At 37.6% G+C, this 15,963-nt stretch overlaps 1 protein-coding gene across 1 annotated transcript in view; it reads right to left on the bottom strand.

The window, feature by feature from the left end:
- Window positions 1–15,963, bottom strand: part of LOC141496306 (protein SHQ1 homolog) — a 104,313-nt gene that overhangs the window by 38,141 nt on the left and 50,209 nt on the right. The window contains exon 10 of the mRNA XM_074198718.1: window positions 588–708. Within this exon, the coding sequence (XP_074054819.1) occupies window positions 588–708 (121 nt within the window). The remainder of the gene's footprint in view (window positions 1–587; window positions 709–15,963) is intronic.

Here is a 15,963-nt window from a genome sequence, read left to right as displayed (position 1 = left end):
ACATATAATAAAACTCATCAAAGGCCAGATTTCCTTTTGGGATCAACTGTTCTACACATGCTTAGTAACTTGCCCCACAGGTCTGACCACCCTCAAACCTGTCTGTCTTAGCTCTGGGACCCTCAGCCTCCCTTTCCTCAACTGTAAAAAGCAGATAATAACAGCGCCTATCCCCCAGGGTTTATAAGATGATTAAATGAAATGCTATATTTAAGGGGGCTTTGCTATCCTTAAAATGCCTTATAAATGAGGGTATCAGGACTATAGTTGGATGGATAAAGAAATGCTTTACAAGATATATGTTTTGAAACACAAAATTTGAAGAGTGAGAACAGTAGTACTGGACAGACATAATCATCAACTATACCCTCCAATGGAGAAGCATTAAGATTTAAAATTCACCCACAATTCAATGCTAATTTGATTAACTAAACAGTAATAAGCAGCTGCCTGTGTCTCTTTTCATATGCAAATACAGACCCTTTCATTTTTAGGTATTGGTGGATTTAAGTTTCCATCAGATTTCTTCATTTTCAACTCTCACTAAGATATTCCTGTATATTCTCAAACTGGGTAACATAACTTACTTGACTTTCTGAATCCAGACGCAGTAGTCTGAGATATAGAGGTCATTTAGAATATATGCTGGATCATTTTCTTGAAAAATTTTGTGAATATCCAAGAGACACTTCAAAACAGCACCTTTTCCTGGAGGAAGATAGAAAAATACAACATTATTTCAAAAAAGGCTAGACATGACTTCCAATTTTTCTTTCACTTAAAATTTAAAACTTATAATGTCTTAATACTACTATATTTGCCTAGGAACATACTGATACTATCTGTATTTTGTAAGAAAGATATATACTTGTTCTATTGTAACCCCTGCCTAAAATGTACTTGGGCCCAATTCAACGTTTCTAAGGGATAGAAGGCAAGCAGCAACTCCTACACGAAGCCCGACTTTGCATTTATTTTCTTTCTCTCCTACTTATATATATATGTACTTTTTTGTTTCTCTAATTACAATATAAATTTTCAGAGAGCAAGAATGGTTTTATTCTTTCTATTTGTAGCTCCAATACTTGGCATTATCACACAGATACTTAATACTCACTAATTGATAGAAATATGATTCTATTGAAATAAAACCTTTTTTCGAGATTTAGGAAAAACTAAATCTTTATCTTCAGGAACATTTTCATATAGATAAGTTATTCTTTTCAAAGTAGCCACTGGAAATTGCCTCACCTAATTCTCCCCCTCATCAAAATGATGCTAACTTCAAGAGCCAGGGTCCCATCTGTGCAGCCAACCCTTCCATTGACAAAGTGTCTCCATTCTTCAGCGGCTGCTCTGTGACCTGCTGAGGCAGACAACCCCAATACCTAATCTCCCCAAACTTCAGACCATGTTCACATACCTGCAGCCTTTTTTTTAAGCCTGGTAAGACTTGCTGGAGCTTATAATAGACCAAAATACCCTTTCAGAATCCAGCATCCCCTTCTTGCCACGAGACATTAGAGTAAGGTTTTAATGGATATTAGATTAACTTTAATTTTAAAAGTAAGCAAATGTTATAATTCAACAAGAATTCTCCATATTCTGAAGTTTATGAAATTTCACTAAATTTAATAATTCTGTAGCAAACTATTAAATATGCAAGACTACTTTTTTTCATCTATTGGATAAATTTTAGCCTCATGGTTTACTTAATAGTGATAAAAACATGAAGTGTATGAATTTCATGATGATACTAAATAATCCTATGATCATTTCTAGTCATAAGTTGAATATCAAGACCCTAAAGAAACCCAACTTACTCTCACTGAACACTTGCAACACAAGCAAAACAGACAACCCAGCAAACTTGTTTCTGATGACAAAAAGTAAAAAAACAAAAACAACCCCCCCCACAGGCAAATGAGGCAGGGAAAATATTCTGAAATATACTGAACATCAATAAAACAAAAGAAGGATATTTTACTATAACTCTCTGGACAAAAACAAAAAAACAACCTAGAGAACTGAAGGAAAAAATGATTTTTTTTTGATGGAACATTCTTTATTGACAGAACTTTTTACAATATTCTCTACTCCAAGCTTCCCAAACAATTCTTCCCTTCTCTCTACTTCTCCATTTGTCAAGAAAACCACAACTCTTCCCCTTAACCAGGCCCAACACTTTGAATTCATCCAACTCACACATTCCCTAACAATTTGTCTTTCATGCATCTTGTAGAACATGGCATGGTGGGGATGGCAGAGGGGTACTACCTTGGCTACCAACTCTGAGATCTGTTTACCCACTGACATTCACCACCGCATATGCCAGTATAGGCATGGGCTTGCATCACTGAGTCACACTGGCATTCTGGCCACCACCTTCTTGACTTCAGGTTGTCTTCTCTTCCAATCTACCTTACACACAATCTATTAGAAATAGTGTATTTTCATCATGCCACCACCTTTAACCAAAATGCTTAAGTTAGTAGAGATTTAGAACAAACCTGCAGTATGGTTTTAAACAAAGCCTCAGAGAGTAAGAGATAGAAAACTCAGGGTTTATAGATCTACTCTAACCCCTTACTTTTACAGTAAAGGGCAGTGAAGCTGAGTGAAGGTCAACAGCTTGCCCAAGTTCATGAAGTCTGAAGTTCCAGTATGGAGAGCCTGGGTCTTCTTGATTTTGGATCCCACACTCTGTCCACTGAGTGGAATCCGTGGTTATAATGGGATATCTAAGCAGGAACAAAGAGTAGGTAGTCAAAAATATGGAACTAAAACCAAGATTTTAGGGACTAGAAATTTAGATCAGAGATAACCTTACAAAAAGCGAAAACTGAAAACAAAAGGATGGACCAATATATGGAATGAAAGACTGCACAACAGAAGCAAAATAAGGAAATTCCCTGCTTGGATATTTCTCTTTTCCCCAGTATGACTTTTTTTTTTTAAAAAAGCTATCTAGTTGATCTTTACTCTCTAACACCTTCAGATTGTTCTGGCACTTCTCACAGAATTATATCCTTATTCACTGGCATTTCTAAAATTAAGGTTGGTCAATGACTTCTTTGGGTATCCACATTGGTCTCTGTCCTCAGAATTTCATCTTAAAGAGCTTTCCATCTTCCCTGACTTAATTTCCCCTGCCTTTTCACTCTTTAGCCCCTTGAAATCTGTCATGTCTAGCCAAAGACAAATTCTAAGGGTGAATGGTTTCTTTCACCAGGATTTCTCAAGAACTATACACTGATTGATGATCATTCCCAACAGCAGCTTCAGTAGAGTGATGATTCAAAAAAATCAAATCAAGAGAACTTCTAATGAGGCAGGGGATTCAGACTAGTCCTTTTAAAAAGATGGTAGATGTAAAGACTGACAAATTGCTTTCTGGGCGGGGGGGAAGTAAGATTGGGGGGAAAATTGTAAAACTCAAAATAAATAAAATTTTTAATTAAAAAAAAAAGCTGATAGAGAAACAAAAGGAAAAAAGCTATACCAGAACTACAAATGGTATCAAGATAAAAAGTTTATTAGGTCTGCTCTTTTTTAAGACAAAGTTTTAGTTTTTAGTTCCTCTTCCAGGATCTAAACTTCCTCGGATTGTGTCTACAATGAAGACCCATCAAGTGGGTCGCACTCTTAAAGACTGCTCTACTCCAGTATCCCTCTCTTGTCAATGGTTGAGTTCCTCTGGAACCTCTATTTTGAAGAAGCGACTGGATTAGCCATCCTTTCCTCCCACCACACCCTGCAAGTATTCTCTCTTCTGCCCTTCCTTCTGGTTCCCTTGTATTTGTTGTTAAATTGTTTTTCAGTAGTGTCCAATTCTACATGATCCCGCTGAGATTTTCTTGGCAGAGATACTGCAGTGACGTGCCATTTCCTTCTCCATCTCATTTTACAGATGAGAAAACAGAGGCAAACAGGGTGAAATGACTTGCCCAGGGTCACAGAAATTAAGTGTCTGAGGCCAGTGCTCTATCTGCTGCATCACACAACTGTCCCACATTTTTGTATATTGTCTTTCCCTTTTAGAAGAGTAACTCCTTGAGGGCAAGGACATTCTTTCTGTTTAATCTCAGTTTAATGTCTAGCTCAAATTAAGAATTTAATAAATAAATGACTACTCCAAGCTAAGCAAACTAGGATATTAACTGAGGTAAGTAACTATTTTCATGGTAAGATTTTCCACAATGCATCAACTTAACAGGCAAAGGATTCCAACTAAATTGATTGTTCTTCCCTTACGTTAACTTTGTCCACAGAAACAAAACATACACAGGCAAGAACAATTTATTTTAGAGAAAACAGAGTTCTTAAAACTAGATATATAGTATTCATGAATATATATATATATATGTATGTATGTATGTATGTATGTATGTATGTATGTATGTATCAATCTTGCCGTATAACAAGTTGTAGGGTTAATCCTACCTGATGATTCCAAATACTTGATCTAGCTGCTCTCTCACTAGTTTTTCCTAAGATTGGAAGGGGCCCAAGAAAGGCACATTTTAAAGTTTCTGACAGATCAAATGACTTCCTGGGTTAATTTCTATCAGTCTTATAGTCTGATTGTAGATGTGAAACAAGTTCAGATGGTTCTAAATTAGGTCAAACTGGCTGTTTGGAATCAGGCTTTATAAAATGACTTCTTGGGGAGACAACAGGCATTGTCATAATGACCAGCAAGGTACCCTGAAGGGTCTTAACTGCAAGCAATAACAGACTGTCTAGGTCCAAGATCTGGGCATGCTTTAGTGGGCTTTTAAATCAGTTATGAAGGATGCAAGTGTCAACTAATCCCAAAAGGCACCAGACCCTGTCCAAGGCACAACTAAGTTGTTCTAGTTTCTACCTTTATTTTCAATATTCACATTATGCAGCTGACACCTATGTATTTTACTGGGGTGCCTAATCCTCCTGCCCTTTAGAGCTTCCAAGAAAATAGGATGGTGAGAATGAACTGATGCTGAATAAGGGCTGAGTCACTATTGATGATTTGGCTAATAGTTTACAGAGAGAATTTTTAAATAAAATCACTCCAAAATACAAATAAACTCTTCCAACTCTTTTAAATGTACCTATGGTTATGTCTGTGTAATGTATTCTTTAGAAATATGTTTGGACAATAAAACTGGCTGATACACTATGAATTATTTTAACCTCAATCTTAGTAATAGTCTCATTTCTAGCAAAAGATCACAGATCAAAAAGGACTTATTAGGACATGGTAAATTTGGGAAATTATTTTCCTATTAAAGAATGTTATTCTATGTCCTCTAATGAATCATCTAAAAGCAACTGAAAGATCATCTAATTATATAATTTGAATATCCAAAAAAGGGGTGTTGGGGAAATTAAAAGCCTTGGCAAATTAATCAAAATTAATAAAGGAAAATGTGATAATTTAAGGCCACTGGTGAGAAAACATACAAGTCAAATTACTATCAATAAAACATACACAAAATATTATAAGAGCTTCTAAATATATATGGCAATTTTAAGCCCTTATATTTTATAACACATTAAACAACAAGCATTTATTAAGAAACATCTACATGGGGGGCAGCTAGGTGGTATAGTGGATAAAGCACTGGCCTTGGAGTCAGGAGTACCTGGGTTCAAATCCGGTCTCAGACACTTAATAATTACCTAGCTGTGTGGCCTTGGGCAAGCCACTTAACCCCGTTTGCCTTGCAAAAACCTAAAAAAAAAAATCTACATGAAGGGTCAGCTAGGTGGCACAGTGGATAGAGCGTGGGCCCTGAAGTCAGGAGTACTTGGGTTCAAATCTGGTCTCAGACACTTAATAATTACCTAGCTGTGTGGCCTTGGGCAAGCCACTTAACCCCATTGCCTTGCAAAAACTAAAAAACATCTACATGTAAGGCATGGAGATAGTCCCTGGGAATACAAAGCCCCAAACAAGGAGAATACCTTTTTTTTTTTCTGAGAAGCTACAACAAGTAAACAGATAAATGCCAATTCATCTGTGGAGGAAGAGAGTGCAAACGAGGGAAGGATCTGAACTGAGCATGTGTGGATTCTAGGCTTTGAGGGCCAGTGTTTATGAAGGCAGAGAGCTAGGAGGTAGAATGTGTGGGAAAAGAATATAGGAGTTGAGGCTAGAACAGTTCCTTGAAATCAGTCTTTAGAAAAATCTTAAGTCAGGTGGAAAATAGCACTTTATTTTGGAGGAAACAGGGAGATACTGAAGGTTTTGGGGAAGAGAAGTGACACAGTTAAACTTAAACCTTAGGAAGCTGTTTTCTGGAGTGGGAAGAGACTGGAATGATTAGAAAGCTAACATAAGAGCCAATCCATCAATAAACAAGCATTTAGTAAGAACCTCTGTGTCACAATATTTTAGGCACAGGGGAAACCAAGACAGATAATCCCTGACCTACAGAAATTTTCAGTTGACTGCAGGGGACAAAGTGTCCATATAAAAGTGTGTCTAAAGGAGATCCAAAGTGAGTTGGGGAGGAAGGTGGAATTGGAGCTCAGCCTCAGAGATGACAAGTGATAAGGGTCTAATGGAGGCAGTGGCTGTGTAAGCAGAGAGAAAGAGAAAGGTCCAAGAATGGCTGTGCAGGCAGAACTGATGAGTATTAGCAGAGGATTAAATAAATTTGAGCTCAAAGAAGGAAAAGGAAAAGTTGAGGATGGAAACAATGTGAGCTTGCAAACTTGTATGTCTGAGTGGATGACGCAACCCTTAATAGAAAATCTTTGGAGGAAGAATCAGTTTGGGGCAGAAGGAAGCTCATTAGGTCTAGACTGGACACAGTGAGTTTGAGATGTCTAGAGAAGACACCCTGGTGGAGGAACCCCAAGTGGAGATCAAGAATTACCAGGGGCTAGACAGAAACTGATTCAGAAGAAATAAGTGAATCCATGTGAGCAGATGACACCAAGGAAGGAACTGCAAAGCAATAAGGACAGAGCCTCCAGATACTCAGGTGTCCGGGGAAAAGACAGAAGATTCTAGTAGACTGGCAGAGGATCAGTTGAGAACAGAATCATGGGAGCCTGGGGAAGAGAGAGGGCATCCGGGAGGAGGGGGAGGCGGCGGCAGCAGCAGCAGTCAACAGCATGAAACCACAGCACAATGGAAAAGGATGGCTGAGAAAAGGGCATAAAAGACAAAATAATATTTAAAAATCATTTCTAGAAGGAAAAAACAAATGATCACAAATCTCCTTTTATACAAATCCTATAAAGACTTTCTTTTTATTTCTTATAGCTTGAAAATATATACATCAATATCAGAAAAAAGGTAATTATAAAATAGATAACAAACCATTTTATCAGATTATATTATTTTGCTAAAAATCAAAGAAGTCTCTCATTTTTAAAATCTTAGATGAAAAATTATTTCATTTCTCGTGTCTGTGTCTGTCTGTCTGTCTGTCTGTCTGTCTGTCTGTCTGTCTCTGTCTCTCTCTCTCTCTCTGACTCAGCCCAGCTAGATCTCATGGACCTGATCCTAGACTAGCAAGGACATCCTGACCTGCCTATTTCCAGTCTGGGCTTGGCCCAGGTTGCCCCTCCTTGGTCCCCATCTTCACAGACTAATGCCAAACTTAGTGTGGATACCAAATCTGCACAGCACACTGAAACTCAGGAAATCATCACACCCCATCTTTTTTTCTTATTTTTCTCACTAAATCAGCAACATTAATGGAAATTGGTTCTTTGGGGGAATCCTGGCTGTATTAGTTTTTATTCATTTTATATTCTTAAAATAGTCTACCTAAAGAAATGTCACAAAATCATACTACTCATCATATAATGGCAATGATTTAGCAAAAAATAATTTTGTAAACTTTATTAAAAGAGTGGATGAAAGAAATAATTTAAATTAATTTTTTACAACCTGATAACCAATTTCACAGTCAAAACCATAAGGAGGGAAGAAAGTGGAAAAGAGAAACAAGGAAGGGAGAGATGGGAAAGAGGGGGAGAGGGAAGTGAAGGGTGGAGGGAAGGAAGATAGGTCAATTCTTTTGTGACTTTTAACCATAAATTTTAACCTCTTAGTAACTATGCGGTTAGGTGGAAAAGATATTTCTATTTCATGAGAAAGTATTAGGAGCAAAACAATCCATGACTCCCTCATATTTTCTTTTATATCTGCAATTTTTCTCACATTTCCTCCTACACTAAAAGGCTGGCTGTGTTTTTGCCTTTTTTGTATCCTAGTTCTTAGCACAATCCCCAGATCATAGGCACACCTTAAAAAAATGCTGGTTGACAAAATATTAAAATCATTTAACAGGATACTAGAAAGATGAGGAAACCAGTCCACGACTTCAAGATTGTAACTGAGCAAGAGCTCAAGTACCCAGAAACCTCCAAGGCACATTCTAACAAGTGCCGTACCTCGAAAGGCAATGAGCTAAGTCTTCACAGAGATGGCCCTTGGGGAAGGCCTTGACTAAGGAGAAGGATCTACAGGAGAGGACATGGATGGAAGGCCAGGAAGGGCATCCAGGGAAGGGAGAGAAGCCAAGTGCTTCAGCACAGTAATTCAGCTGTGGGAGAGCTGGAGTGGCTACATTTTCTTAATCCCAAACCAGGATCTAACCTTTGATAAAGGATTTTTCTGATTTGGAAATTAATGACTTATAAAAGCACTCTAAACTAATGACAGCATCATCACTGGTCCCACCTGCACAAGATAATATACAGAGGCAAAGGCATAATCCACCAGATGGGGCACACACACCCCCCCCTTTCAGTGGGGAAGAACCACTCAGACTGTGACTCTCTATCTTTCATGACAAATATTTTATTGGAATGTTATCTTAACAGTTGAGTGATTTGGGGGTAAAGCAGAAAAGGAAAAATAAAACTCTAACAGACACAGTCACTGTAAGAACAGGGAGAGGGAACCAGGGTCTGGAGATAAAATGTGGGGACCAGAACCTCAAGGGCTTCAAAAATGAGGAATCTGGCTTCATCCAGTAGAGAGTGGGGAGTCAATTTAACCCTTGAATGTCATGACCAGAGTCTTCTCCCTAGCTTCTCATCTCAGGCCTAAAATGCTCTCCATCCTCTCCCTCTCCCAACACCCAGGCTTCCTTGAGCCCCCCAATTAAGTCCTTTCTTTCCAGAAGGAAGCCTCCTTGACTCCTTCGCAATTCCAGAACTTTCCCTCTCTTGATGATTTCCTAGGTATCCTGTAGAGACCTGCTCCAGATACACTGGCTGTCTCCCTGGCTAGAGTGGAAGTTCCTGGAAGGCCAGGACTGCCCTTTAGCTCCTTTGGTGTCCCTGAGGTCCTCGCCACAGCGCCTGGCATGAGGCCAGTGCTTAATAAATGGTTACTGAATTGAATTAAGCTTAGACAGAATTGCATTTACTTTTGGAATTAATTTAAAAGAGAAAAAATTACCATATTCTGAATAGTTTGGAAGAGAGTAGTCTCTACAAAACTTTACATTAACTCAAATACGACTGTTAGTTCTCTAAGGAAAAAAATGACAAACCAGCTATTAACAAGTGACAAGGACCAGTCTTCTGAAACTGTCTTCTCAAATAAGGTAAATTTGCTATGCAAAAGGTTAATTCATTAGCCTTTTTAAAATGTCTCTAGGACAAAGCAATTTCAAGATCGCTCTCAAACATTTGTGCTATTTTAAACAGAAAATTTAATTTAAACAAGAAAACACTACTTCAGAGAAAAAATGAAATTTGCAGACATATATTTATACACACACATCTATAATGGCCAGAAAAATCAAGACTGTAGCAGAATACTTCAAGTGCTTTAATAATGCAAGCATTTTTAGGAATGGTATGTGCTAAAATATATGTTCTAAAGGGGACAATGGTATATCTTAAATTGTATTTTATTAAATTGTAGGGTTTTATGGGCCTAGGGTGAGAGTAATACCATTTCAAACTATAATGAAATGTAAATATTAATACAAAAAAGGAATGAGGATTAACCAGAATATAAATCACATCTAATAAGTAGTTAAAAAGAGGTCACCCAGAATCCAATACACAGATAAGAGTGAAAATTAATAGGATACTTACAAAAGCTTCTCCCTTTCTGCCTGTTCTCCTTTATTTTCAAATGTCCAAGAGAAGACAAGTTATATTTCCAAGGAAAACTATGGAACAAAGGCACATTGTGGATGTCGCGGAGAGTGAGAAGGAGCAATGACTCCAACAGCAACAGTGACTGCTCTGAGGTCAATGGTCCTTAGCTGCCCTGCCCTGCGAGCACTCCTGGCAGGTCCACGCCAGGGGAGCCAGTCAGCGCCCCCAACTATAGTTCACCTGCTCCAGAGACAATGGGCCCGGAACCAGCCAGTGCTGGGACAAAATACACACTGCCGCCCACAAGGAGAAGAACATCATCCCTGTCCCCAGGGGGAGGGAGCCACGAGGGGATGAACTAACAAATGTCCCCTCAGCTTGTTTTCTATAATGAAGAAAAGAAAAAAACAAGTAAAATTGCCAGGCTCTTTCAGCTCCACTCAGAGTGACGCTGCCCGGCACCCTTCCCTCTGGGGTGGCCTGCTTAGAGCAGCCACCCACTTACAGGGGACTCTCTCTGCTCTGAGAAGGTCAAGAACCAGTCAGTGGCACTTAGCAAAGAAAAAGTTGGGGTAGAAACAGAACTGGGCTCTTGAGAGGGCAGCTGGCTCCCCCCCACTCCACTCTGCCCTTCAAGCTGAGTGACCAAGGTACGCACCTGCATGTGTGTATGCATGGGTGTGCACATGTGAGCACCTCATCCTGAGGGTTGGGCCTCCATCAACCAGGTGACATGGGCATGCCCCTGGAACCCTCAAGAGGCACCACGACTTACCCGGCAGCACAGAGTTAAGGGGGGAAGAGGCCCCTGGCAATGTGAACAGGGCAGCAACACTAAGAATCTAAGGTTTCCAGGGCTCTGCCTGACACACTTGGACCCCCAACACACCAAGATCTCAGGGAGTCTGACTCCAAGAGGTGGAAGTCGGTGGAGGAATCCAAGTGGTCACACAAGGCACAGAGAATGACCCTGATTCTACAACTAAAGCTAAAGAGACCAATAAACCAAAGAAGACCCCAACCAGCAAAAAATATTTACGGATGTCAAAATCCCCCCAAAGCATGAGAGAGCAACACTGGAAGAACCACAAACGGACTCGAAGGACCAAAATAAATCTTTTCACGAGGACTATGTGAATAGAAGGGGAAAAAATGGCAAGAGAGTCTAAAAAAAAAAAAAATTCTGGAAGAAAAAATATGAATGAGAACAAACAGCTTCAGAAAGTAGCAAAACTACATTTATTAATAGACTTCCTAAAAACCATCTAAGATCAAAAAGAAATCATGACTCCATGGGATACAAATAAATATTTAAATAATACTAAAAGATTGAAAAAGAGACAAAAAATGTAAACTATCTGACACCAGAAACTACAGACCTAGAAAACAAGTTAAGGAGATATGATTTAAGAATCATTAGGCTTGGGGCAGCTAGGTGGTGCAGTGGACAAAGCATCAGCCCTGAGGTAAGGAGGGCCTGAGTTCAAATCCAGCTTCAGACACTTAATAATTACTTAGCTGTGTGACCTTGGGCAAATTACTTGACCAATTGCCTTGCAATAAAAAAAAGAATCACTGGATTCTCTGAAAACAATGATTAAAAAAAAGTCTTAATGACAGTTCAAGTATTCTTAAGTGAAAATTATCCAAAAACTATACAATCAGAGGATAAAATTAAAAAAAAGAAAACATCCAGATCAACTCCTGAAAAGAACCCCATAAAGAAAAATCCTAGGAATGTCATAATCAAAATCCATAACAAAGAAAGATGTCATAAGCATCCTGAAAAAAAGCCATTCTGGTACCCCAAAGCCACAGTAAGGTGCACACAAGACCCAGCAACTTCCACTACAAAAGAGAGGAGATTTTGGAATACCATATTACAACAACAGTTATAGGCTTATAACCCAGAATACTTTACTCTTCAAAGTCTAGCATATCATCCAACAGGGAAAAAAACAGACCTATAATGAATTAAGGACTTTCAAGGGCATCTGAAGCTGAAATGGAACTGTGAATATAAAAATGACTCCAGAGAAATATAGAAAATAGAATTTATTTGAGCAAACGGAAGAATTTATACAATGATATAATGCTAACATTTCCGAATGTTAATTACTCTAAGGGTACTGAGGGTGTCTCGAGGATGGATTGTTATGGGGGGGGCAGTGTTAAAGGAATATAACTTACAACAGAGAGAACTTGTGATTTTTTTCTAATTGGGGTGCATGAGAAGAGGATATAAATGCTAACTAAGGGGTAGGAGGTTTGGGCAACAGAAGAAGCTCCTCATTTAAAACAGACAAAGGAGAGTTGAGCATAAATACACTCTCAGAATTTGAACATCGAAGTCATAAGAAAAGGAGGAGGGCTTAGAGGGAGGATAATAAGGGGAACAAACCTTTTAATCCAAAAAAAAAGGAATTAAAGAAGTCAAAACAAAAACCCCCCAAAAATAAATAAATAATCTGACAATTGAAGGTAAATAGTATAGATATTTTCTTAAACAAATGAAGAATGTCTAAACAAACAGTGAATTGAAATATTGTGCCATAAAAAATGACAGAGACAATTTCAGTGAATGTTAAGTAATAAGAACTTTTGCAGAGTGAAATAAGTCAAACTGAGGGGGGAAAATCAAGTCTAATTCCCAAAATAGCAATTCCCAATTACACCAAAGATAAAAATGAAAACCCTATCATTTCATTCAATGTCTCACCTGGGATTTTGGAAAAATAAAAAACCACCAATATTTTGTATCAGTCTAGGGTTAGTTTATACAAAATTTTGCTAGCCTGATCAAATTAAAATCAGTTTATAAAAATTTCAAATTACACATGTGCATGTATATATGAAATGTAAATTCTGATGACTACCTTTTCCCTTTGGAGGATAATAGTTTTATTCTATGAAAGAAAATAATGAGAATAGTTACGTCTATCTGTATACAATGACTGTTTGAATTTCAACAATGAAATAAGTTTTAAACACTTCATTATAAGATCATTTTATTCTATTTGTTCATACTACAGTAATCACAACTACTAATTACTTTTAAAACGAAAATAAGTCCTAAACAAAAGAAACCCTAAAGATATACTAAAAATATTTATGGCTCTTTTTGAGGTAGTAAAGAATGGAAATCTGAGGGAATACCTATCAATTAGAGAATGGCTGAACAAATTATGGTATGTGAACAAATAGAATATTATTGGGGTATAAGAAATAATGGAGGGGCAACTAGGTGGTGCAGTAGATAGAGCACCAGTCCTGGAGGCAGGAGGACCTGAGTTCAAATTCAACATCAGACACATAATTACCTAGCTGTGTGACCTTGGGAAAGTCACTTAACCCCATTGCTTTGTAAAAAAAAAAAAAAAAAGAAATAATGAAGATGGTTTCCATAGAAGCTGAGGAAGACTTAGATGACTGATACAAAGTGAAATGAACTGAACCAGTAGAATAAATTATAGGAAAAAATCAAAATATGTGTAAGACAATTAACTGTGAAAGAATTAGGAACATTATTCCAACTTTGTTCATTTTCATTGAAAGTTATTAATTTCCAGAAGATATTACATGAAGAAAAGCCCTTAAACAAAAGGTATGATTTTCAATAAAAGAACTGGAAAACAAGGAGCATTGCCATCAAATCAAACATACATCAATCACTGTAATGATAGTGACTTATGAGTAAACTGCCACTCCCTTCTGACAAAGGCAAAGGACTCAGAGCACAGGAATGAGACCTTTCTTTTGAGATGCAATAAAGAAACTTTGCTTTATTTGACTCATAACAAAGGCTTTTTTCCTTCATTAGGGGACTGGAGAGAGGGAGCTAGGAGTGGAAAAAAAAAAGACTGTTGTTGACTAAAAAAAAAATGCATATGTACACATATAAATACAATTATATATAGATATGCTCATATGCTTATGTTTCTCTGTGTATATGTGTGTGTGCACACCCTAATAGGCTCAGGTCAGGTCATCTGGCCCAGACTACATTTGAAAGGTATAATGACATACATATCTGCTATGGAGAATAGGAACAGCGCTGTCAAAACTGAAGAACTCTGGTTTATAAATCAACATTAGAGACAGGCTAAAACATAAGGATAAAGATAATGTCTTTGGAAGAAACTTAGATTAGACCAACACCTCACACCCTTTACCAAGATAAGATCCAAATGGTTACAGGACATAGACATAAAAAACAATACTATAAGCAAATTAGAAGATCAAGGACTAGTCTACCTGTCAGATCTATGGAAAGGGGAACAGTTTATGACTAAGGAAGAGTTGGAGAACATCACTAAAAACCAATTAGATGATTTCGATTACATTAAATTAAAAAGTTTTTGCACAGGTAAAACCAATGTAATCAAAATCAAAAGAAAAGTAGTAAATTGGGAAACAATCTTTACAACTAATGATTCTGACAAAGAACTCATTCCTAAAATATACAGAGAACTGAGTCATATTTTTAAAACAAAAAGCCATTCCCCAATTCACAAATGGTCAAAGGATATGCAAAGGCAATTTACAGATGAGGAGATCAAAGCAATCCATAGCCATATGAAAAAATCCTCTAAATCATTAATTATTAGAGAAATGCAAATTAAAGCTTCATTGAGGTACCACCTCACACCTCTCAGATTGGCCAGTATGACCAGGAAGGATAATGATCATTGTTGGAAGGGATGTGGAAAATCTGGGACACTATTACACTGTTGGTGGAGCTGTGAACTCATCCAACCCTTCTGGAGAGCTATTTGGAACTATGGCCAAAGGGCAACAAAAATGTGCATACCCTTTGACCCAGCAATACCACTACTGGGTCTATACCCTGAAGAGATGAGGAAAAAGGGTAAAAACATTACTTGTACAAAAATATTTATAGCAGCCCTGTTTGTGGTGGCAAAGAATTGGAAATCCAGTAAATGTCCTTCAATTGGGGAATGGTTTAGCAAACTGAGGTATATGTATGTCATGGAATACTACTGTTCTATTAGAAATCAGGAGGGACGGGATTTCAGGGAAACCTGGAGGGATTTGCATGAACTGATGCTGAGTGAGATGAGCAGAACCAGAAAAACACTGTACACCTTAAGAGCAACATGGGAGTGATGTTCAACCTTGAAGGACTCGCTCATTCTATCAGCGCAACAATTGGGAACAATTTTGGGCTGTCTGAAAAGGAGAGTACCATCTGTATCCAGATAAGGAGCTGTGGAGTTTGAACAAAGTACAAGGACTATTCCCTTTAATTCGGAAAAAAAAAAAACCCAGATGTCTTATGGTTTGATCTGGTTACCTCTGAGAATTCTGTTCTCTTTAAGGATATGATTTCTCTCTCATCACACCCAATTTGGATGGAGGTACAACATGGAAACAAAGTAAAGACTGACGGAGTGCTATCTGTGGGGTGGGGGTGGGGCCGGAGGGAAGCAAGATTGGGGGAAAACTGTAAAACTCAAATAATATCTTTAATAAAAATTTTAAAAAAATAAAATAAAATAAAAAATAAATAAAAATAAAAATAAAAATAAAAAAAATAAAGATCGGGGTTCCTAAACCTTTTTGAGTTAGGAACCCATTGGCAGTCTGATGAAACCTATGGACTCTTAATGTTTTTAAATTCATAAAATATATAAGATTGTGAAGAAATCAATTTATTGAAATAAAGATGTATTTTTCCCATCCAAAAAAAAATATAATGTCTTACACTGGTATTCAAAAAATAAAATTTCATTTGCCCTTTAATTTACCCAAAACCTTCACAGACCCAGTTGATTCTGCTTGTTGCAACTCTATAAAAAAATTTTAAAAAGTGCAGTGTGTGTGGGGGGGAACACATGTGTGCACAAAATTAGTCAAATATAAGGTAAATTACTGTTG

The sequence above is a fragment of the Macrotis lagotis genome, chromosome 8 (assembly GCF_037893015.1).
Source record: "Macrotis lagotis isolate mMagLag1 chromosome 8, bilby.v1.9.chrom.fasta, whole genome shotgun sequence".
Classification (NCBI taxonomy): Eukaryota; Metazoa; Chordata; class Mammalia; order Peramelemorphia; family Peramelidae; genus Macrotis; species Macrotis lagotis.
This window is presented reverse-complemented; position numbering and strand designations above follow the sequence as displayed.